The 25,199-nt window shown below is 48.2% G+C and overlaps 2 protein-coding genes across 2 annotated transcripts in view; both read left to right on the top strand.

The window, feature by feature from the left end:
• The first annotated feature begins 95 nt into the window (after positions 1-95).
• TNNI2 (troponin I2, fast skeletal type) lies at positions 96-5,560 on the top strand. Its single transcript, XM_074997825.1, has 5 exons — positions 96-240; positions 779-907; positions 3,121-3,210; positions 3,540-3,716; positions 5,106-5,560. The coding sequence occupies exons 1-5, from the start codon at positions 160-162 to the stop codon at positions 5,202-5,204; spliced, it is 576 nt and encodes a 191-aa protein (XP_074853926.1). The 5' UTR covers positions 96-159; the 3' UTR covers positions 5,205-5,560.
• Positions 5,561-7,796: 2,236 nt separating this feature from the next.
• The window catches only part of LSP1 (lymphocyte specific protein 1), a 95,676-nt gene continuing 78,273 nt past the window's right edge, over positions 7,797-25,199 (top strand). The window contains exon 1 of the mRNA XM_074997823.1: positions 7,797-7,945. Coding sequence (XP_074853924.1) covers positions 7,866-7,945 — 80 coding nt within the window. The 5' untranslated portion in view covers positions 7,797-7,865. The remainder of the gene's footprint in view (positions 7,946-25,199) is intronic.

Raw genomic sequence — 25,199 nt, 5'->3', positions numbered from 1 at the left:
CTAGTTTGTGGACCAGTTGCCAAGGATGTGGGTGGCCAGCTCCCATTGTGCTGTGAATGTAGTTCTTCTCCTGGGTCCACCTTGCTTCTCTGTCTGGACAGGGATATATATTCTAAAACTGTGGTTAGTGTTCTCCAGGGAAGAGTGGGGAGGAAGCACATGGTGACCTGCCTTGTCTATCTTTCTTCCCACCTGCAGAAAAGGAAGAGGGCAATCACTGCCCGGCGGCAGCATCTGAAGGTACGTGCTAGTCCTGATATTGTGCAAAGTATGGGATTTGTCCACAATCATCCTACTCCCCATGCTTGAGCCGGACATCTTTCCCCTAATGGCAGAGGCCAGGATTGCAGAAACCAGGAGCTCCCAACTCCAGTGCACCCTCCTACCCAATTCCACACAGTGCCTCCAGCTGGGACTTGAGTAGCTGAGTGTTCCCCACCGCTGGTGAATCCTCCTCAAGGCCAGCTAATGACTGGGGTAACCCTAAATTTCTCCAGTCACTGCTCCTAAACATTCCTACTGGCTGGGGTCTCTTGCTGGAAGAAGCTGGCACTGGGAGTAGTTGTGAACTCCCCCTAGCCAGCACTTCTGTGCCATCTTTTCCAGGAAGCCATTACTGCAGGCACCAGACTGTTCTGGAGTGTCCATGACCCCTCTGCAGTGAGACTCCCATCAGAGCTTCCTGCTGGGGTTGGAGTAGCTGCAAGCTCCCTCCCCACTCCCCCATCATGGCTGCCTCGCACGAGTAACTGGGGTTATCTTCCTTTTTCCCTTCCAGAGTGTTATGCTCCAGATTGCTGCTAATCTCCAAGAGAAAGAAGCAGCAGCTAGAGAAGCAGAAAAGGCCAATTACCTTGCCGAGCACTGTCCTCCTTTGTCGATCCCACACTCCATGCAGGAATTGCAGGTAACAGCTTTGTCTCTTCCATCTTCAGCCATACACAAACAGGAAGGTTTGGGGTTCTGCCTTACCTCATGTGCATGACTCTTCCAGCTCAACCCAACATGCTGCTTATTCCCCTACACTGGTTCTTCTCAATCTTTCCAACACTGTGAAACCCCTGCGACTGAGCAGGGAAGTACATCTTGTTTGGCATCTAAGCAAGGCGGAGTGATTGTGCTCCTGACACCTCCTCGTATCCTCTTTGGCGGTGGTAATCTACAGTTTGAGCACCCATATTATGCATCCTACACTCTACTCCTGGCATAGTTGCTAGTGAGAGGTGAAGTCTTCTTTACAGTGCAAGTGATGTGCTGTGACCTGTTCACTCCCCAACATAGTAGAGATGAAAACTTCTAAGTCCAGAAATGGAATTTTGACTTTTAAAAATTTTTGTAGTAGTTTGGTCAGCTCAAAACTTTGAAGAGGGAGCCTGGCTCAGCTGTTTCCATATGTCTCATATTTTTGATCAATAATTCAGAGGTGAGGTATCAATTGGTTTTGTCTGGGACCATCCAACTTACAGTTTCACTAGGCTACATTTATACAATAGATCCTCTTGCCCAATGCGATTTTTCCTTAATGGGGAGGAGAAAATCCTCCAGATCCCCCCAAAGACTTCACGTTAAGATGACTCATCATTCCAGCATGAGGGGCACTGGGGAATTCTCTTGGCTTGCTTGAGAGCATTCTGTGTTGCTCAGTGAAATGCTCTGCTTTCCCTAGGAGATGGGTACCACTCATATCCAGCACTATTGTATTTGTGTCTTTAAGTGAAAATCCATTACAATTGAGTGCACTTAAATGGAAACATCCCATGCAAAGTTATGTGGAGCAATATTGGGACTAATTCCTGAGCTGCACTATAGCAGCACTTGGCCAACAGAACAGAGAGACTCTTTCCTGTTTCTCCTGTGAACCAAGGGGTTGGCAGAAGTAAGAGCAGCCTGTGTGATCAATGGTCTGGTGTCCTGAGTGATCCTGAGAAGCAGCCAAGAGCCACCAAAGGGTCATTCCAGCAGCAGCATTCTGACCAGCCCTTCTTGCCTCAGTCATGCTCCTGACATGTCTACTACTCAGGGACTAGTGTGCAGACAAGTGGTTGGCTAGTATGGCCATGCGCCACCTGGGGATTCCTTTGTTCCAGGGGAACACCAGAACTAATTGGTAAGCAGGAGCCTCAGAAAGCAGGTAGAATAGAGACCAGGAACTGGTTCAGACACATCCCAAGTGGTCTGTCCCAATGAGAGAGATTCAGAGGTGTAACTGAGTTGGACTCTTCCAGAACTGGAGGAAGTGGGGGAAGGAGTAGGCGGTGTGAGTCACATGCAGCCTGCCAACCTTAAACAAATCCTCACCAGCCACTACAAATCACAAACCAGTGACTCTAGGCCTGTAACCAGCACCTACAACAGCCCTCGCTGCCAACTCTGCTCACATATCTACACCAGTGACATCATCACAGGACCTACCACCAACTATACCATCAGGGGCTCCTTTACCTGCACATCTACAAATATAATGTATGACATCATGTGCCAGCAATGTCCCACTGCAATTTACATTGGCCAAACTGGACAGTCTCTATGTAAAAGAATAAATGGACATAAATCAGACATCAGGAATGGAAATGTACAGAAGCCTATGGGGGAACACTTCAATCTCCCTGGACGCTCAGTAGCAGATTTAAGGGTGACAGTCCTGAAACAAAGAAATTTCAAAAATCAAATGGAGAGAGAAATCTCTGAGTTGGAATTTATTTGCAAATTTGACTCCATTAACCATGGATTAAACAGAGACTGGGAGTGGCTCGCAGCTTACAAAGGCAGTTTCTCTGCTCTGGGTGCTAATATCTCCCCATTAGACTCTGATAAAGGCTCACATCCCCCTATCTGATCTGACTTGTTTTTTCCTCTTTTGATAAGTACTGTTGATACTGGGCCATTTCCACCTTCCTGAATAGACCTTGTCAGTTCTGGTCTTCCCTCTTACTGGGACCCCACTCTTTAAATACCCTTCTGAACTTCCCCCCCCGCCGACATTCATGCATCTGATGAAGTGGGTCTTTGCTCACGAAAGCTTATGCTCCAAAATATCTGTTAGTCTATAAGGTGCTACCAGACTTCTTGTTGTTCTCGAATGCTTTCCAATGATCAGCACCCTTTTATTTTTCTCTGCAGGACCTATGCAGAAAGCTTCATGCCAAGATAGAGGTGGTGGATGAGGAAAGATATGACATTGAGGCTAAATTACAGAAAACCACCAAGGAGGTAATCATCCCTGTCACCCCCTTCTCTGCTGACCTGGAGATCAATAGAGTATGCCCAGCCCCATGCTTTGTCCCTCACTATAGCATGTGTCTGTATCCTATGCACCTTCTACACTGTCTTTGTACCTACCCAGTCGCCCAAATGCACCATCTTCTGCACTAGCCTAAGCTTTGTCAAACCTATCATTTGCCTTCATAGATGGCATTTCCTTCCTATGACCATCTGCTAGAAGCACTTTGTGTGTGTGCCCATCCATTGGTCCTCTGCTGTGGATCCATCTCACCACAACATTGTCCTCTTCCTCCCCGTGACCTCCTTTCTTTCTGTAGCTTGAAGACTTGAGCCAGAAGCTGTTTGACCTGCGGGGCAAATTCAAGAGGCCACCTCTGCGTAGGGTCCGCATGTCTGCTGATGCGATGCTGCGTGCTCTGCTGGGTTCTAAACACAAAGTCTGCATGGACCTTCGAGCTAACCTGAAGCAGGTCAAGAAGGAGGACACTGAAAAGGTACCACACAACTTCCCCTATTGTAATAGAATCCAGTCATTAGCTGGAAAATCCAATTCCCTGCATAGCAATGTGACAGACACATCTTGGTCAATGCAGAAGGGACTAAACAGGACCTCCAAAGCTAAAAGCATGAGCTACAACAGCTTAAGCTAATGAGCCCTGGCTCCCCACCTGCAGCCCTAACAGACTCATGCGTGTAGGTTGGGCACACAGGGGACCTGTGACCCATGCACACTGACCAGTTGGTATCTGGGTCTCTGGACTGAAGACCCTAGCTGCTCAGAAAAGGTTGCAGTCTCTCAGTCACTGGCCTTATGTACTTCTGCTATCCAACCTTTGCATTGCACTGGCCACTCGTAACACCCTGAGAGTGGGTCTATCCCAGCCACATAGTCATTTTCTTAGTTTCTCTTCTCCGTACATCCTCCCAGTGGTCATGAGGATGTACACTAGGCTGTGTCACACAGGGCTAGACTGTTTGGGATTCACTCATTGCCATAAACTTTTACTACCCAGTAGTAAAAGTCTAGATTTTAGTGGCTCCCCTCTATTGATGGATTGAGAGCATGATGTCAAACTATTTTACTTCGCCCACTGATGTTATGTAGGGGAGGATATTCCACTCCTGTTCCAGAGTAGGTGAAGACTAGGAAAAATGTCATTGTGAGCAAAATTCAGACTTAGATCATCACTTCTCTCCTGGTCCAGCAGTCTTATGTTATTGTGATATTTCTCTGGAGTCCTGATCAACTTCCAGTTCAGGGCAATTTCCTGCCAATCTAAATTCCTCCTATTAGATCAACTCTTTGTAGTACCCAGAGGCACTGAGACCTCATCTGGGGTGAGTGAAGTCTCTGCTCTGCAGCCTTGGCTGACAGCCAGCTGGACTTTAGCTCATGTGGTAGAGTGCAGGGCTTCAGACCCTAGGCTTGCAGGTTGTACCCCTGGTGCTAGCAACCCGGGTCTGTCAGCGTTACATGTTCTTCATACTTTAAGAAGTTTGAACATTAATCAGTTGCCTCATTCCATTTTAGAGGTGGCTGCACTTCAGCTGTGGGTGAAACAATCTCTGTATGGATGATCTGGAAAGCATTGTGGGATGAAAGGCATTAGGAATGAATTTCATGCCAGCACAAGGCCTGGACCTAATTTAAAGTCTAATGAAGTCCTTCAAAATATGGTTTGTGGGGTATAAGCTTTGAGCCAGTCCTCTGCACAGGGGTGAATTTCACCTCTTCTGTACATTAGATAGGTTTGTTCACTGGAATCCAAGATGGTATCTCTGCTACAGTAGGGTGGATGTTAACTAAAGAATATGAAGGTGGGTGTGAGTACCACCAAGCATTGTCAGTACTTCCATGTGTTTTTTCCCCCTATTGCCAACAGGAGAAGGATCTGCGTGATGTGGGTGACTGGAGGAAGAACATCGAGGAGAAGTCAGGCATGGAGGGCAGGAAGAAGATGTTTGAGACTAGTGAATCCTAAATCCGGTGCAGAGGTTCACTGTAATCTTGGTATCTAGTCAATTTCCAAATTTCTCCTGCTCCATCTGCCCTGCCACCTACTTTTTAAGCCAGTTCTCTAGCAGCATTGTCTAGAGCTAAATTTACTGAGCTCACAGTCTCATTTGACAACACTATCCAAGACACAGGACCTACCTTGAGCCCCACCCCCTGCTGTTGTGACAAAAACAACTGTCTTAAACCACACAATGTCTTAACTACATTTTGAAACAATGCTTGCGGCATGAACTTAAATCAAATGCAGTTCAACCCTGTAATTTTGTAGGATTTGGATTTTCAAAGTGATCTTAACTGTGTAAATAAAGCTTTGAAAGTATGGTTGAATTTTTAAGCCTTGGAGACCAAGGCATTAATTTACTTTGCGTTACATGAACGCTTATTTCCTGAGGCAGGTGGAATTATATAATATCCCTCTAGAGATCTCAGATGATCAGACTGCACAGGTAATGGCCTTCCTGTGACCATACTGGCTAGAAAGTCTTACTGATTTTGGCACTTGGTGGGAGAAGCATGTGGCGGCGGTGGCTGCAGTGAGTCTCCAGCATCAAGTTTGAGTGATGGGGCTGGGAGTGCCTGTCTCTGGGGGAGGGGATTAGGTTGCGTATATTGGGTGAGCTGTGAAGTTATAAGGGAGTACTGAATTATGCCATGAGGTGATAAAGTTTGCTGAGCACTGGGTCAGAGACCTCTTTTATTCTCAGCTGCTTTTGGCAGGCAAATTTATTGCTTTAACCATTCAGGACAAGTGTCTCACAGTGTTTGGATTCCAAGTTCCCTCTTGTTGTGGATGGTGTTCACAACAGACAGAACCACAGGTTAATTTTCACCAGGTTTAGTCTGCAGTGTCAGGAAATAAGGGCTCTTGGTACTCAAGCAAATAGTTGTGGGAACCAGTGAAAGAGTAAATACAAAACATCAGAAGTCCATTGATTTTCTTCTTCCCTATCACTTTGTGAAACCTAATTCTCTTTTCAGACTAGGGGGGGAACGAGATCATCACTGCGCATTGCACTAGGCTATGCCTACAGTGGAGGGTAACAAAGGAGATCCTCTTCCCCCCAAACATCTTTTCGTCAGTCTGTCCAATCTGGATAGCACCTGATGACTCTTTAGTAATTAATAACTACCTGTTCACATGTCCACCTCTGTCAGATGCCGTGGCAGAATGGATAAGGTGAGGGAAGGCCAGCTCTTGTATACTTATCTACAGGGTAAGATTTAGTATAGACATGCACCAGCTTAAACTAAAACCTATCTGCAAGCTGTGCTTATCTAAAATCAGAAACCTATTTTCAACAGGCAGTACCCAAGCTCCCACTGAAGTCAGTGGCAAAACTCCCACTCACTTGAAGGGGAGGAAAATTGGGCCCATTACGGATGCTTGGTGGAGCTCAATTAAAGGTAAGCTTTCATGAAGAGCAAAGACTGGGAGATAGACACTCCAATTCCTTCAGCAATGGTGCCTAGATACTGGGGCCAGGATGTGGGTCCCTTTGTAATATGCACTGATGGGGAAGCACAGCACCTGGCCCACCTTAGCAGCTGCTGTGTATCTTGAGCTGCTTTGGGGTTTCTGGAAAGGGTGCTTGTTGCATGAGCAGGTTCAGAAAGAGCGCTGAGGATTAGTGCAGTGAGCAAGGCTGCAGGAAGGAAATGGGTGCAGAGGTCTGGGCCAGCCGTTGGTGCCTCTCTCTCGGTTCTCGTTTCCTCTTCTTCCCCAAGAAGAGAGGCAGAACCCTGGCATCAATCAATGGAGAAATCTGTTCCTGGTTTCCCCCTCCTCCTAGAGGGGGCAGTCAGAGCCATGTCTAGCTGAGCGAGGCAAAATGTCCCCTCTAGCCCTGCAGGGAGCAGCCTGCTCTCCATGCTGAGATGATGGATGAGTAGCAGGGAAATCCAAACACCATCTGGTTTCCTGCCCTCCTTTGCCTCCTCACTTTGAGCCCTGCTACCCCTTCTACTCTCACTGCTGTGGGGGAAAGAGGTGAGTTCTGAGCACTTCCCTTTCCACTCCCTGGTGAGCTCGATGGTTTCTTCCCTGACTCTGCAAAGGTCACAAACTAAACCCCCAATCTCTCCTGGGAGCGGGCAGGAAGGAGTTGTCCCAGCCACCGGCTCCTGTGCCACCAGCCTCCCAGCTATCCCTCACTCCCATCTGCCTGGGCTCTCTGGTCCAGCACCATCCGTGGCTCAGCCAAATCATGGATGTAGCCAGACCAGAGTGTCTGAGACCAGAGAGGTTCAACCTGTAGTTTAGTATCCTCTGCACTCTGAGTGGCTATTGTTGGTCTCTAGGACATCTTTTATTCTAACAAAGCCTATGAGTGGCTGTTGCCCCATGCTTCCCCTCCAGCTCGGGTTAATACTTCCTGATTTTTAGGCAGCATATTTAACAAAAAAAAACAAAACAAAAAAAAACACCAAAAACCTTAAATATACCCAAAGAATAAAAACTCCCAGCCCCTCCCCCAAAAACCTCTGAGGCTTCCGGCACTATTGGTTGCTGTGTTAGAGGACAGGAAGGGTGGTATGAAAGTGAACACACACGTGCATACACACAAGACTCTTACAGAGCTCTTTGCAGAGCCTGTTGATTTGATAAGTTGTGAGCAAGGGAAATAAAATGTCTGACACTGAGGAGTGCCAGGGGGACCCCGAGATCAAGAACGAGGAGGGGGAAGAGCCCCCAACGGAAACTGAAAGGTAAGGCCCTTGGGATCAGCTGAAATTTACCTCATGATTTGGTATGTAATTGTGAGGGGGTTACAGGGTAGTGAGAGAACTTGCAGGCAGAAGCTAAATAAGAGATTGTTGAGGGTAAATGAGATTTAAATGGACTTGAGCTAAAAGACCTTGTAGATGGCTGTGTGGGCAGAAGGAGAGGGAAATGTGAAAGGGGACCAGCCCACGGAAGCTCTGGCAAGTTCTTGCCTAGCCTCGCCAGCTCTTCTCTGCCTCACTCATGGATTCAGGGCTGCCAAACCATCAGACTCTGCCTTTCCCGCCATTTTTGGACTTCACACGCGCCTCTGGGGACAGACTAGAGATTGCAACTCATGCCTAACTTTGCACGGCTAGACTGAAGGCCCTGGGGTGTTTGGATTTGAGTTTTTGGCTCATTGTGGTGTTACCCACACACAATTTTCTGTTACTCACAAGCTCCAAGACATTCATTCTTACTCTGTCAAGAAACTCTTTCCAGTTCATCTACAAACAGGGAGAGAAACCCAGGTACATATTCTTGTCCCTTACTTTACATACCCACTCTTACACTTCATTGGGCTCAAGCATAATCTCCTCTGGGTTTTCAGGACCTTTTACCAATGAAATAGCTTTACGCTGTATTATCCTACTTAACCTGTATTTATTAACAATCACCCAAACTGGCATGAATGCGCTATACGCGTACCACATTCATCACTTCAAATCAGACATGAAATTTTCTTGATGGCCAGACAGGATCAGGTCCATCTGGGAGACTTCAGTTTCTGCACGGTGTCATTGGCAGTGTGTTGTGCGCTAGTAGATCTAATGTTTGGGGCTGTCTCCTGCAGTTGGTTCTCAAAGAACTTCCTTGTTGGACCCCAGTTGACAAAGTGAAACTTGAGGCCTGCTGACCTATAATTTAAATATCATCATTTTACTAACCAAGCTGAAGCTACTATAACAAAATGTGCTAACCAGTCCTGCCCCCTTCCTTTTAATGGATTTACACCTAGCCAAATTAATTATGTTAACAGGAACCATCATAGAACCAGACAGAGATTATACAGACTAACAATAGGAAGGGAGGACCATAAGGACAAAACAAAAAAGAAATGAGGATTTCACAACCACAGATACTGATGCATGGTTTCTTGCCAGACAGAATGCTATCAAACTATGGCTTTAAACCATATCAACATCAGTTTCTTTAGAGGGTGATAGCGCCTGCTATTAGGGCGGAGCTCCTTCTTAACAGCCTGATATTACATTTTTTAATGTATTTTAGATGGAATGTGAGGATGTGACTTCCTGTTTCTTAGTTCATGGCTGCTGCTTCCCTAATATGGCTGCAGACAAAGCTCTTAGGCCCTGCAATAGGTTTAGGGGCAAAGCCTTACAGGGAGCTATGAAGTTCAAACCCCTTCCTTCCCAGTTCTGTAGCATGTATACGTATCCAAGAAGTGGAGGGATAACATAATATTAGCTGTGCTATTCTATTGTCCGTTCCTTCATCTCTCTCTAGTAACTGTTTTGGGGCACTGGGAAACAACTCTGTTTAGCCTCTCAGTGAGGGAACCTGATGTGGACCATTTCATCTTTCTCCCTACCCCAAAGCATTTTGGTTCCATATTCAGGCTGTCCACAAATCTGGTGTGGATGACACCTTCTGAGTGAGAGCTGTGTGTGAAAGTTATAATAAAGTGTATCCTTTGTGGGACAATTTCCTGGAAGAAGACAGGTGAGAGAAAGAAAAGATTCTTTTTGTGACTCTGTGCTGGGAGCTATCATGACTTTTTGTGGATGGCTGAGAATCTGCTTGGTAATACACTGCAAACACAGGGGAGGGGCGGGCAGGGGCTGTGAGGTGCAGCTGTCTTGATTCCTTTCCCTGTAGATCATGTTTCTGTGGGTGAATTAGACTGAAAGATGCTCAGAACAAGGGTGTTGTATTGTGTGTGTGTGTGTATACAGATCTCCGTTCACTTATATCATCCCATAAATAAATAACAGCAACCAGATGAGGACACCTCCCTTGTTGGGGTGTCACCAGGGACTGACACCTCAGACTGTTAGCCCAAAGCACAATCTGTCATTTAGGTTAAAGGAGTCAGTCCATTAGCTGGGAGGAGCAGTTGGCTTTTGTCTGTGAATCGACTACTAGAGAAGGACACAGATGCGCTCAGTCAGTGTGTTCTATAGACCTGGGCTTGTCTAAGTTGGGATTCAAATGCTGACCACTTACAAAACTTGGGATTTTGGCTCTGGCCTCTCTAAAAATAGAACAATAATAATATTATTCATAAGGTGACCATATCTCCCATGGTCACATACGGGACAGGGGGTGCTTGCTCCTTCTTCCCCAAGCCTCAGGGAAGCAGCCGGGGTGGAAGAGCCAGGGCCCCCCCGACCTTTCCCCGAGCTTCAGGGAAGCGGCAGAGACAGAGCAGCCATTGCACTCCCTCTCCCCCAGCTAACCTGCTGGCTTCCTCTGTTGGAGAGCATGGACAGATGCACAGCACATGCTCTCCAGCAGGCAGTTGCACCTGCACAGCAGATATGGGACAATTAGTCCCTTTTATAAAATAAGTTGGGATGCAAATACGGGACCATCCTGCCAAAAATGGGACGGATGGTCACCTTAATTATTCACCAAAGCGTACCCAACTTGGGTTCCAAATATATAAACATTTCCACACAAATGGTGTGTCTTATGGACATAGATAAAAGAAAATATTGTAGCCCCACCAGATTTTTTGGACATTTGCCTGGTGATCAGGAGCAAGAGAAAGAGGATTCCTGTTCAGTTCACAAACCAAAGCAGGCAGTCCTGTAGCACCTTTGAGACTAACTATTTTATTTGTTAGGTAATGCGCTTTCCTGGGCAAGACCCACTTCTTCAGATTCAGTTCCTGTTTTGCAGTGCCCGGTAACTAAAGGGTTAATGGTCTCACCCGGAATGGCCATGAGCTACACTATGGCTTTTAAGGGTTTCAGTGCTGCTGTTGGCCAGGGGAGCCTAGGAACAGGAAATAGCGATAGATATATCGTTGCAACAAATAGTCTAGCTGGCCCGGGTCTAGCACAGCTTGCCCGCTAGTTTCTCCAACTGCCATGTGCATGTGTGAAAATGTCTTTGGGTTGGCAACTGCTCTGCACAGATTTCTGATCATGCTGGGGTAGTAATGTTGGGAAAGTACTCCAGGGATGTTCCCTTGTATGTTCTTGACCAAGACTTTGAGATAACCAAGGGAAAACAAACAAACCCACAAACAAAAAAAGGCAGCCCACCTGCCGGCAGAGACCTCTCTCCGGCTTGCAAGTGTGTGGTGGGAAGGGAGGCCCAGAGGATGTTTCTGGGAGCACAGGATTCTCAGGCAGTGCAAATGCAACCAACGGGGCTCACGGTCTTTCTGCTGAGTCTCAGAACATGGGACTAAGGAAGGCCTTAGTGATCTGACCAGGAGTATAGTAGAAAGAATGTTTTCTTGTGATATTTCAGCCCTTGTGCTCCCAGGCAGGACTGGACAGGACAGAGATGCACAAATTCTCCAAAGCAGTGCAGGGTGAAACTTTTCGAATTTTGAAACATGAACCAAAAAAGGGGAAGTGGGGAATGAGGAATACACATGAAATTGCTGTGATTCCTTCCATCCCTAGTCACGTCTGGAAAGGTCATGCATTTTTAAATGTCAGAATTTGATAGAGGGAAAGCTGAATTTTGTTTTCAAAATTAATAGCTGCTTTCCCTCCCAAACCTGTGAACAGGTCCAATTCCAGTTTATTTCAGTTCTAGTTTATCCTGGCCTTAACCATGGTTTTGCTTTCCCCCCTACCCCAAGTGAGCAACCTCTTCTGAAATCTGCCTACAATGTTGGGAAAGGGGTTTGTTCCATGTTTGGGGTGGGTGGTCTTTAACACCCAGTGGTCTTAGTTCAGCTTGTTGGCCTTTCACGCTGTATGCAGGCTGCTTTCAAGTGAAACTCACTGCTGATCAAGTTACAGCAGTGCTCCTCAAGTTACAGCTATGAGGAGGGCCGAGGGCATGGAGAGAGCCGAAGAGGGGCATGAGGGTTTGTGGAGGGAGAGTGACCGAGGAGCTGCTGTGGGTGAAGCAGATGGCAGGATTTGGTCAGAGTAAGGTGAAAGCGAGTCAGAAAATTGCCCACAGGTAACGCTACAACAGAACAGGTTCTTTTCTCGCCTCACGTACTTTCCAAGCTAGATCCCTCACAGCTTCTCCATTGTTGTCCAGTCCCAGAACAACAGGCACCAGCACTGTCTTTTGATTCACCTCGCCTGTTTGTTTCCAACATGCTGCTGGACCATACAGGCACCAGTGCTTTATCTACACAAGCAAAAATGGGGTCCATAATTCACCTTAGGTAGCAGTTCTGGCTGCTCGACTGTACATGAGGCCCAAGCAGGGTTAGACAACATAATGGTCAAAACTCCAGAACCTTGTCCATGCTACAGTTTCTCCTGTGGTGGCTACTGCTGGGGCTGGACAGAGAATTGCACGTGCCACTTGTGCAATTGTGGGAGGAAAATGAGACTGGCTAATTTTGTAGCCTCAAGAAGTACACCAGACTTGTTAAATGCATGCATGAGTCATTTAGGCAGGTCTTCCACTATAAGCACCAGTGCAGCTGCTAGCTGAAGTGTGCAGACTCAACTGCAGGAATGAAGACATGGAGAGATCAGCTCTCGCACTGGGTAGCTGTTCCGCTCCAATGATGTGGGCTGGCTAGCGGCATGGCTGGTCAGGCTCGCCTGAGGAGAGGAGAGTGGGGAGGGAAATGGATGCTTGGTTGGATGAGAGTGAGTGGGCTGCCAGACTAGCCCCTGACGATATAAATCATTGTATTTTGCGGGAACTGGCGCTCTTACTCCAACAAGGACAGCTGGCTGGGATGGAAGATTAACAAGCTTGTTGTGTGGATAGGGTAGAACTTATGAAAGGCTGGGTAATTCAGTGCACAATGCGTACCTCCGAGACTACTACCACAGACCCCCCCATCTTCCCAGGGATCACAGCTACTATGATACACACAAGCCATTCCTCTTGCTAGTGAGCTTCAGGGCGTAGAACATAACTGCTTACAGCCACAATCTGCCATTCTAACTCATATTCCAGTAACCTCCCCCCTTCTCTCACCTTCTGTCCCCTGTGCTGCAGGGAGCCCTGGGATGACCATGTATGGTCACTGACACAAGATGGCTTTGCTGTGCTAGCAGGCCCCATCCTCTCCTTTGCCGTGTCCATCCCCCAGCTGTCTTGAATTCTCCAGATCCCTTAGAGGAGACTTGGAGCGTCCTAAGTAAAATTACCACCGTTGCTAAGTATATACAAGGCTGGAAGGAGATTGTCTTAGGAAACTGATACTTAATGAGCTATCTTTGAACTCCTTAGCACTAAATTCCTGGGGGGGCGGGCTGGAGAGGAACTTTTGAGCCATGCTCAAAGGCGCTGTTAAAAATTTAACCCAGCTCACTCAACTGTGTGCTACTGCATTAAAGAGAGGAACGGGGGTGAAAGGAACAGGTTCCAGTTGAATGGACAGCAAAAAACCTGGGAAACACCCTGGCCCTGACAGGAATACCATGTGTATGGACAATTTGTGACTGGCCTTTTGTGTTTATCTTATTTAAAAGGTGAGATAAAAAAGTGGCTTTGTCAGGGCCTTTTTTTATTCCTTAAAGATGAAAAAAGGCAGGGAAGTTTACTAATATTGCATCTAATTTTCTTTTTGATGCTTCATTTTTGCTTTGAAAATTTAGCTCCTGCCTAGGCTGGAAGACTTTATGATGTGGGGAGTCCATTTTTTGTCAAGGTCCAAATTTCTTTAATCAAGGTATAGTCAAGGTCCAGGCTCCAGAGTAAATAATAATAATTTAAAAGTCTAGTAATAATAATAGTGATTATTAAAAGTAAACAAAAGGATTGAGGGGTCCATTTGAAAAGCATCTGCTGCTCTGTATTTGGCCCACAGTCTGCCTAGTGATTACCCTTGCTGCATGATGACAAGAAAACTAGTCAAATGGTGACAGTGCAAGAAAGGAAAGCAGCTCTCAAGCAGCGAGACAATATTTTGTTCCAGAGACCTCGGAATACACAAAGCTAGTTTTGCACCATTTATCTTCATGAAGAGACAGCCCAGCTTGGATTTTTAGTCTCCTACAGTGCAGGGTGGGAGAAGGTGGGATGGGGCACAGCAGGCCATGTCCAGGGCTCTCTCGCTGCTTGCAGATGAACTGGAAAGAGTCCCCTGACCCATATGTCACTTCCTCTTTTAGCAGCTGTGGGTCAGAACGCTGCTATTTTCCCAGCGAGCTGTTTAACAAAATGAAGCCTCGGAAGATGGAGTGATGGATGAAAGAGAAAATGACAGAGAGGGAGGGAGGGAGGAAAGAAAGAGGGGAGGGAGGAAGAAGATTAGGAGAAGAGCCAGATTCATACAGACCCTCCAGATCCCTGCACTTCAGGGCCATTGGCAGAGCTGGGCATGGGTAGGCATTGCCTGTGGCATTTTATGGAACAGGCTGGCAGTTACCGCAGCGTGGCAGATTTTACAGGTTGCTGCCAGAACGGCTTGTGGCACTGCCTAGGTGAGGGGGAAGCTGAGGCAATAATGGTGTCGGCATCTGAATCCCCATTAGCTGCACACAAAATGGAGTAGACACTTGCACAGCTCCGGCAGGGTGGGAAAGGGAATATCTTGTATTGTACCAACCTGTGTTGCTGACAGAGACACGGTTTGAGCTTACCCAGCACTCTTCTTCTGGTCTGAGAAAGGTATCGAGCAAGTCACAGGGAAATACAAGGTGGAACAGATTGCTTAGAATAGTTCACACCCTTCCAGGAAAAGAAGGAAGGGGAGAACAGTTGCAGGGAGGCTTTAGAGGCCTACAGTTTGTTGTAATAATCCAAAAGCCCATTTCTCTGTTGGGCCTATAAAGGTGCAACACTGTCTGTCTGTTGCATTGCACTGGCTAGGCTGGCACTGATTGCCTGCAGCACCACACAGCTTAGATGTGTGAGAACAAATATCACAGCACAAGGAAACCTGCTGTAACAGAACTACAAGGCACTGCTGCTGTTGGTTTGGAAAAATGTGAGCCCTTTGTCACACTGTTATGCCCAGGCGGCGAGGTGATGCATTTGCATCCATCAGCCACAAAGGGGCACAATCTGCTCATGCTGCCTTCCTAAGGGAGCAGAGAAGGGAGAGCTAGAATGCAAGAAGCCTATGTTCCCAGGCAAAGTTTGCGGGGAGTGGAAGCTTTAACCCTGGTCTAATTCAGCCAGCTATTCCCTAGTCAAGAGGGGAACCTCAAGGAGACAATGTGTGTAGGGAAATGGCATGAATGACATTGCACAGCTTGTTCCAGTAGCTGAGCCCAAGTAGCCAACAAGACTTGGGTCCCAGCTCTGCTACTCACTGGCTATGTGACTTTGGCTGAGTTGTGTAATCTTTGTATCCCTCAGGTTTCTCATGGATAAAATAGGATCAGTAACATTTACCTCCGTCACAAGAGAGTTCTGATCTTAGCTCAGGAGCGCTGGCAAAGCACTTTGAGTGCTTCAATGGGAGGGTGTGAGAGAAGAGCAAAGTATCTTCTGCTGCCTTGACACATTTTTTCCCACCAGTGACCAGTCCTGCTACAGATGTCCTTACCCCCTTCAGGGTGCCTGACAGGGATTTGCCCAACTATGAATGTAATTTCCCATCCATTGCCTGGAATTGCAAGATTTATCACAGCTGCCTGACAGGAACAATGAGCTCACCCTGCCTTTTGTCAGCTGGATCTGGTATGTCATTTAGTGTGTAAGCTGTTAAGATCAATACACCTCCATACCTGCAGCATGCCTTGGGATTCTGGTCTTAGGGCCTCAACGGCTATGACCTGCAATGCCAGGCCCTCTTACAGCTCCACCAGAGCCCCTTGTTCTTGATCCACAGGATAGACTCATAGAAGATTAGAGTTGGAAGATACTTGAGAAGGTCAGCGGATTCCAGTGCTTCATCATCCTCTCAGCGAAGTAGTTTTTCCTAATATCCAACCTAGATCTCCCCATTGCAGCGTGAGACCATTGCTTCTTGTTGGGTCATGTGCCATCACTGAGAATAGCCCAGATCCATCCTCTCTGGAACCCCCACTTCAGGTAGTTGAAGATTGCTATCATATCCCTCCTCATTCTTTTTGTCTGTAGATTAAACTCCTCAGCCTTTCTCTTAAGTCATGGGCTCCACCCCCTAATAACGTTTTATTCTCTGCTGGGCTCTCTTCAATTTGTCCATGTCCTTTCTGTAGTAGGGGCCCAAAACTGGAGGCAGCGCTCCAGACGTGGCTTCAGCACTGCCCAATAGAGGGGAATAATCACATCCCCCATTATTACTCTCCAGCAGCTCTGCTCATGCATCTAATAATGTTTCTGCACAATTATTGTACATGGTGTTTTACACTTTCAAAGTGCCACCCAAATGCTAGCTAATGTTTAATAAATTGGGGTTAATTAGGATTCCCTACCTCTCCATGGCACACAGTTCAGGAAGCAGCTAGGGAAGTTAAAACTCCTCTCCTTCCATATTAACCTGCAGCAGTCCTCATGGTTCCATTCCCAGGGCTGACACACAAGCTGTACTTACATTGCCACTGTCCACGTCGGGTCTATGCTGTGGCTCAACAGAGCACTTCTCTGTGTGTAAACAGACTTTAAAAACTTGTGCTTCCCCAGACCCAAGGTCTCTGCAGCATGAACTTCCCTGGAGCAGAGCTTTCACAGTCTCTAAAGTAGCCTGGCCCAGCCGAAAGTGTTGGCTTGCAAGTAAGGAGACCTGGAGTCTCTTCTCTTGTGACCCGATTTGGAAACATTGTGGGCCTGCAACAGTCTCTTGCTATCTTTGTGCATGGCCTGGCACAACGGTGCCCACCATCTTGGTTGGAAATGCTAGCTGCCACCACAATACAAAGAATGAACTTTTCCTTATCAGAGCCAGTGGCAGGCCCAAGTCACCTGCTGCAGGATGCCCGTGATTCCCCCTGAAGTCAGAGGGAGCTATTGCTCTCTAAAGACATACACAGTGTGCACTCCTCCTGCCTTGCACCTGGGACACCTAAGAGCCGCTGCACACACCAGACCAACTAGTCTAAATTGGAAACCTATTGCTGTCAAGAGCTCAAAGCAGTGACCTCCCTATTCACCGTCACCAAGCTCTTTTGTTCCCTCCCTTTCCCTTGGCTGGGCAGGCCTGGGCCCTGCACTCTGAGGTGGGAGTGGGATGGTTTGGTCCGGTATTTGCACAAAATTCTAAGGGAGGTAGATGGTCTGGGGCTCAGAGCCCATTGAAATTCAGACCTGACTGGGCACCTAGTCATAGGCCCCTCTGACAAGCCCTGCAACTGGGCTGCATGCTCTGGAGAAACTGCTGTGGGCCTATTTGTCCCAGGCCAGAGAGCTCCTCAGTGCAGGAGTGGAGTGGGAGAGAAAATGTAGTGAGGGCTGATGGGGGCTCCTTTGGCATTTGGAACAGGTTAGAGCAGCCTAAGACCCACAATTGCTCTCAGCTGCCAACACTGTTAGTTTGCCCAGCAGTCAGAAGTAGTTGGGGCAAAGAGATGACCTGGCCACATCTCCCTCCTGGTGGGAATTGCCCTGGCTCACCCTGTGCACCAGGAGCTCCCGAGAGTGTGAGCCTCAAGTGGTGCATTGCAAACACTTATTTAGCTGTGCCCTGGAGGCAAGGCCTGCCCTGGGATAGGTGAGCATGGTGATGTCTTGGGCCTCAAGTTGCTGCCTGTGAGATATTTTTGCTCAGCCATCCAAGGGAGGGCAGTGCCAAAAACATTTCTCCCCCTGGACAACAACAACAACCAAAAAGACTTCTAGGGCTGGTCCTGCCAGTAGGTACCCGTCCAGACTCCAGTGCCATGGGCTTCCCCACAGCAGCACCCAGTGAGGACACCAGCAGCACCAGTCACAATTTTAGCAGCGTGAGCTTCCTGGAAACGGTGCTCTCTGAGGGCTAACCCCCTCTGCTTGAATGTCTGCTCTCATGCGACTGATGCAGCAGCCAATGGGATTGTCAGGAGCTAGTCCCACTGGAAACATTTCCCTGAGTCTTCTCTAAGGACTCATGGTCTCCGAAGGGACGTTCTGGGAGGTGCTTAGCACGGTACAACTGGAAGCCAAAAGTTGCTCTAGTAGGCATGTGCCACTGGAACTCCCAAGCCAGTTGTCTGCCTACAGCAGCTGTACTTGGTTTGTTTGCCACAGGTACCTACCCTGGATGCTACCAGGCATACTCTGAGATACAGGACCCTGGGCTGATACTATTTCTGCACTTGTATGACTGCTGCTCCGGGAGATCGGCACCCCATTGTGCTCTGCACCATATAGACACAGTGTCTGTCCCAGATAGTATCAGTCCAAAATATGTAAGGCAGACAAAGGATGGCAGAAAGACACTTGACTTCCTTTTCCCCAGATGGGGAACAGAGACACAGAAACTTAGGGACACTTAAGAAGCCTGGAGCACAGCTGAGAATTAAACCAACATGCCCTAAGATCTTAGCCAAAGCCTCTCCACTGGAAACTGCTACAGGGATCAGTGGCTGTGGTGAGCTAGCAGTGAACAGGTTAATTATTCTTGCTTGGAATCCAAGCGTACTTTCTTTGCCAGTGTATCCATCTTAATGCACACCAGATGTGCGAGGCAGCCGCCAGAGTGCCTTAATCCTGGGCTTCAGCAGTCTGAGATGTCTCTCTCACAAGGGGCAGGCCCGTTCCAGACTCTCTGGGGATTTCATCCAGTGCAAAAGAGGGGCAGGACGGCTGGCAGCCCCCTCCCTCCCAGGAAAAGTTTGTGATGACCCTAGGCTACTACACATGAAATCAAGATCTTTTGCTTATTGCAATAGTCAGTCATTCATAGGCCAAGGAATTGGGACTGGATGAGAACGCCTTCATGGACTCAGCAGGAGTCCAGAGCTAGGGCTTCTGTAAACTGAAGTAGCTTTTTTGAGTTCAGTGGTGCTGTGCTGGTTTGACCAGCACAGAATCATAGAAGAGCAGGGCTGGAAAATATGGGAGGAGGTCACCTAGTCTAGTCCAGCCAGGGTTTTGTCAAGCCTGGCCTTGAAAACCTCTCTGGATGGAGGTTCCACCACCTCCCCAGGCAACCCGTGCCAGTGTTTCACCATCCTCCTAGTGGAGGTTTGGGACTACAAGGGTAAAGTGGGCAATACATAGTAACCAGAGGTACAAGTGAGCTTGTACAGTGTACCCGGGAGTGGCCACCGCTGCCCCCTTAGCCCCCTCCTCTCAGCAGCCCTGCCAGTAGGGTTTGACAGTGTAGCTGTGGAGACGCTTTGTGAGGGGAGAGACAGAAATGCTGAAGTGTTGACAGACCCTGCCAGCAAGGCCTCCTATGAGGGGGCAGAGTCACCAATGTGTGTGGCAGGAGAGAAGGGAGTAGCCACTCTGGGCCCAGCGATTTAAGAAGGGCCCAGCAGGCACCCAGCTACAGCCACTACCACAGCAGCTGCTGGAGCCCCTGCTCAAGTGCTCTGTGTAGTGCTGAAGGGCTGGCTGGGGAAGGCCCTCAATCCCACCCCTTCTGCCTCAGGTGCACAGTACTGGGAAGATTTTTTAATTACTTTCATCCCTGCTAGTAACAGAGCTAGCAACACAGCTAGCTAACGAGCCTATCTAATCACAATATAAGTGAATGGCTTGGACACCAGCTAACGATCTGGCCCATTTTCATTAAAGCAAGGGCCACACCCAGAAGCAGACCTGAGCCCCCCTAAGCTTTGAGGTGGTTGAGACCAGAGTTATCTGAATTTTGCCTGTGTCAGGATCACAAATGCATTGTTGGGCCAGGTGCCTGGACTGGTGTAAATCAGCATAGTGTCATGGGTTTCTGTAAAGCCACAAAGGAACTAGTCCTTTCTCCAAAGTACGTGGGTACGTGGTACAAGTATGCCCCTTGTTGCTGCAATGGTTTTGGGTTGCTACAAAGCTTTCCCTTCCTCTGCTCTAACTGTACGTTGCCTGCTGCTGCTAAATTGACAGCATGCGCGATTTCCCCTTATCACGCACATGCCAGAGGCCGCGGAACAGATGATCTTTCCCTTCTCTGCGTGCATGTGTCTGAGAACGCTCCCACGTCACAGAAGCAATTTTCATTACAGTCTGAGACAGCAGCGACTCCTCCAGAGCCAGTAACATGGACAAATTGCAAGTTACAGACTGAGCTTAAGCAGCCCCAGTTCCACCCTATTGCTCTCTCTGGGCATTTTAGTGAACCCCTTAGTCACATGAGCAGACTCACTGAGTGGACCCTGTCCCTGAGACAAGAGTAGTATGTGGGGCTGCTAGAATCTGTGCTGCCCATTTGGGCTCAGTCCTTCTTTTTCTTGGCCTGGTGCCCACCCCTTGCTGTTTCCTTCCTCTATGTGCCTGTTGACTCCTGTGTGAATACAGTCACAGCTGCATCTTCTCTTGCTGCCTTTGGCAAGGATTGCTCGTGAAGCATTGACTTCTCTCATAGCCACCTTGATGCCCATCCCCCTCTGAAAGACAGGGCCATTTTATTTGCAGACTTGCCACATTTCAGCTAGGGCCTGATGATCCGAAGTCCACTAAAGTTAACAGGTCAGGCCTAACTCTGTAGCATTTATCATCACTGCCCCTCCACGTACTTCTGCCATGCTGCCTCTTTTGTATCTAAATTTTCTGGAGCGCCTACACCCATCATCTTCAAACTTGATTCTCTGTCACTTGTAGTCTCCAACTGAAGACTCTGTGTCTTTCTAAACAAGATGCTGGTGCTCAAACAGAAGTGATAGGGTTGATGCAGAAATTACTGTGTGGGGTTCTAAAGCCTGTGTGACACATGAGCTCAGTTAGCTCAGTGGCTTTCTAACTTTCCAGAGTATTCTACCCCTCTCGGGAGTCCAATTTGGCATATGTACCCCACAAATTTTGCCTAACTTAAAAACCACTCACTTACAAAATCAGACATAAAAACACAGACGTGTCCCAGTGCACTAGTACTGAGAAATGCTGACCTTCTCATTTTTATCACAGAACTGTAAAATAAATACCGTGCTTACATTTCAGTGTATAGTATATAGAGCATTATAAACAAGTCACTGTATGAAATGTTAGCTTGTACAGACTTTGCTAGGGCTTTTTTATGTAGCCTGTTGTAAAACCAGGCACATGTCTAGATGGTCCCTTCATACCTCAGGAGCACATATACCCCTAGTTGAGAAGCACTGAGCTGGATGATTATAATAGCCCTTCCACTCTTACACTCTGTGATTCTCCGTCCCACCAAAAATAACTGCCACTGGAGCTTTTGGGCCTGGTTTTCCTACTGAACAATTTAAGGAGGGACAAAAGACAATGGAGGACAAGTTTTAAACACCATGGCAGAGTAACTACCTTGGCTCTAGCATCAACAGGAGCAGTCTCAAAAATGCAAAATGGCCACTCATTTGCATATCTGAGCAGCTGATTTGCATATTCACAGCAAAAAACAAGCAGTGAAGATGTGGTTCTGTTGGCAAAAACCTCCTCTGTTGCCAGCCCCTTATGCCTGGAAAATAAATCAGGGACAAGGGGCTGCTGACAAAGAGGATTTCTGCCAGCAGAACCACGTCTTCGCCGCTTGCTTTCTGCCGTTAATATGCAAATAAGCTGCTTGGATATGCAAATGAGGAGTCCTTTTCATTTGAGACTGCTCAGTTGTATCAAGCTGCTGGCACTAGGGGTGCGTGTCGCACTAGCCTCCATGTCTCTACTTTCTGTTCGTAATACTTCAGTGTGGACACCAAAAAGGGTTATTTACATTTCATGGTCTGGCCAGTGAACCACCTGACTGGATGATTCAGCAGAATTGGTGTTGAGAGCCGTGACACTGAGGATAGGGCAGGGAGGTGCCTGGTTTTCTAGCTGATACAATCCTTCCTACCCCACCATCTTCACAGTCTACCCTCCCTTGTCACTACCCCTTCTCCCTCCTCACCCTGCTTTTCTCAGAAAGTCTGACAGAAGTAGGTCTGTCAGGATTGTCTTTACAGCATCACCATTGTCTTTCATCTTCAAACCTTGGGTAAATGAGAAGGGACATGTTAATTGGAATGCCAGTCTAATGGATCTGTAAGTAACGAATGCTGGCTGTGCTTTAGCCTGTGGAGCAAATGGTACTTAGTGACGTGTGGGATCCCAATTAATATGTCCCATCTCATTTTGCTAAGGCTTGAAGATGGGGAGCCAAACATTTCAAAGGTAATCCCAATGAAAGAGGGGCTTTTACAGTCTCAAGTATCTTTCAAGTAGGAGCAGCCACTTATAAATTCTATGAATACACAGACAGTATTCTAAGGCAACATGGATTGTTTGATGGGATTATACCAAGATATTACAATTTCCAGGGCTTAATCCTGGAACAAAGAAAGGAGGAACCAGAAGACCATCCCTTCGCTCCCTTAGGGCCTGACAAGGTGTTGAGTTTTGTGTAGCTGACTGGAAACACCCTCCTAGCTGGTTTAGGAGCAGCACTGCAAAAGGCCCAGGTGCAGACTGATGTCTCTAACCAGAGTGTCTATAACTAAAGGTGGGTGTGAAAGTGTAAGATAAGAGAGTGCTGTTTGCTGACTAAAGGAGATGATGGCCTATTGCAGTGTTTCCTGCAGTGTGGTATGCAAAAGGATTTCAAGCGGTTCATGGCAGAAAATAAATGACTAAAAATCAAGAGATAAGCACTGGGCCAGCACTGGGAGACGGGGTGTGCTGGTAAGGCTGGAGTTCCAAAAGGGGTATGTAATGCTTTAAATTTGGGAAACACTGGCCTAGTGGATAAAACAGATGACTGGGAGTCGAGTGGTGTTCATGACATCAGTCACTGCATATTTGCTGGTTGGGGCAGGACATTTCACCCCTCTGTACCTCAGCTTCCTCCAGCGAAAAATGGAAATGAAATTACTTCCCTGTGTGATAAGCATGGTACCTGGTGTAACTCATAAATGTCTCTAAAGCCTTGCCAGATCCTCGGATGGCCAGGGCAATAGTCACGCCAGACATTGACATCAAGAGGCCAAAGAGTCACAGAGGAAAGAATCCTTGATCCTTCTCAGGATTGCCCCTGAAAGCAGAGCACTCCCACTGGGCACAACCCATCTCCCCTTCTACTGCCTGTGTAAGGTCATGGTGAAAGGCTAATAGGAACAGCAAGAGTTTCATAGCTTCCCAGGTGTGGAGGCCTTGCTTAGGAGAGTCAAAGAGAAGGGCAGAGAGGGAAAAAAAGGGGATGCGCCAGGGGACATGACTGACATAAAAATTAAGAAGGGGACATGGGAGAGAGACCGTGAGGCTACTGTTATTTAAACAACAGGGACCCCAGCTGCAGTCAGGGTGCTAGGTGCTGTAGTAGCATGGAATAAGACATACACCTTGTACCAATGAGCTTGTCAGTTTAAGATAGACACATCATTCAACAAGCAGGAAGCTAAGGCAGAATGGTACGTGGCTTAAGGTCACACAGGAAGCCTACAGCAGAGCAGGGAAATGATTTTCAACCACTAGAGCATCTTCCCCTCTTGAGATCCTTCATTACAGGGTCTGGGACTTGGAAACTGGTTCTGGGGTTCTCGGGCCTGCAAGGCAGCTGGAGAAGTCCCCTGACTTTTGGTTGTTTAACCCCTGCAGGTGCCCCAGCCAGGGGTGCTATCAGCAAGAGAAGGATGCACATTGGCATCCTTCCACATTTCTTCCCTGCCAGATAAGGCACCCCAACCTCTTCAGGCTATATAGGTAGTCCGTTGTGTATGATGATGAAGTTTTGAGCTTGCACAAGCTCATCGGTTGTGCACCTGCATGCGGCTGAGGAGCCCAAGCTTTTGAACTGCATGGATGTTCACAGTGGGGGCAAGGGAATGGTCCTGGCTCTGTTGGTGTGGCTGCTGCTGTTGCTTTCTTCCTCTCACGAGCATCAATGGGGCGTACGTGTCATTGCTCTTCAAAGTTGCCATACGCGTGTCGTACGAGAGCATGCCAGCCTGTTCGGTCTTTTGCATGCTGCTCTAGCTGACCTGGTTTTAAACTAGCATGAGCAATGTTGGCCTTCACGCAGTCTTTGTACCTCTTTTGAGGCCTACCTTGATTCCTTTTGCCCTGGGAGAGTTCACCATAGAGGAGTTGCTTAGGGATTCTTGACTCCTCCATTCGTATGATGGGCCCTGTCCTGCGAAGTTCTGGATGTTGCTGCTGGCCACACACTGGTGGGCCCAAATTGACACCCACAGCCCTTGGGCAGCACAGCCACAGTGCACCCAAGCGCCAGCCCACGTGCTGGGGCAGCATAGCCCCTGCTGACCCTGGCACTCAGGCAGCACAGCCCCCAGCAGCAGCGCCAATAGCTGCTGCGGCTCCTGGGACCAGGTGTGAGGAGGGCCCGGATACATGCCCCAGAAGGGGCGCGGCTAAGACCGGTCAGCTCTCAACATTACCCAGACCAGAGCACGGTGCTCTCCCCTCCCCCGCCCCAAGCCACACACAGCCGGAGCAGCGCTGCTGCGGCACTACAAAGAGACCTGGACCTCTGGCTGCTGCCCCTGCCAAAACAGCAGCAGTGGCATCCAGAGCTCCAGGGCCCTTTGACATGCTGGGCCCAGGGGGAAAATTGTCTCCTTTACCCACCCCCATTGGCAGTCCTGGCCTCTGTCTAGTCCCAAATTTCCATGGCCCCCTCCCCTACAGCCTCCAACCCAGTGCCCTAAGCCTCTCCCTCTTCCCCCCGGGGAGAGGGGTTTGCGATGCAACAATCCCAGGAGGACATTGCCATTACTCTCACCCTGGCACTGCTCAGTATCTCTAAGGACTGGGCCTTGGGCTGACACTAGACATTTTACTGTCCTGACTGGAGCTGTATTGGTAGAGTGGCTCCTGGCTATGTATGCAGAGAGCGCACATGTAAGGGGCAGGCCATCCTCCTGCCCCACTCTGAAAGCTGTGCTGTGGGTGTGAGGCAGCTGGAGCAGACAGGATCTGCCCTGGGGGAAGGCTGGGGGCGAATAGGTGGTGTCTGAGTCCTCTCAGGCGGTGATGTTTGGGGTGTACTTAAAGAAACAGAGCTCCAAACTGCACTGGGGCAGAGCAGCCAGGCTGGAGGTGTCCCCTAAAAGAGTGATATTCTCAGCAACTAAAAGACATGCTCGTGCCAAACACTGGCCCTGACTGGGA

This window comes from Carettochelys insculpta, chromosome 6 (assembly GCF_033958435.1).
Source record: "Carettochelys insculpta isolate YL-2023 chromosome 6, ASM3395843v1, whole genome shotgun sequence".
NCBI classification, from domain to species: Eukaryota; Metazoa; Chordata; order Testudines; family Carettochelyidae; genus Carettochelys; species Carettochelys insculpta.
The sequence above is the reverse complement of the archived record's forward strand: the minus strand, read 5'-3'. Positions and strand labels throughout refer to the sequence as shown.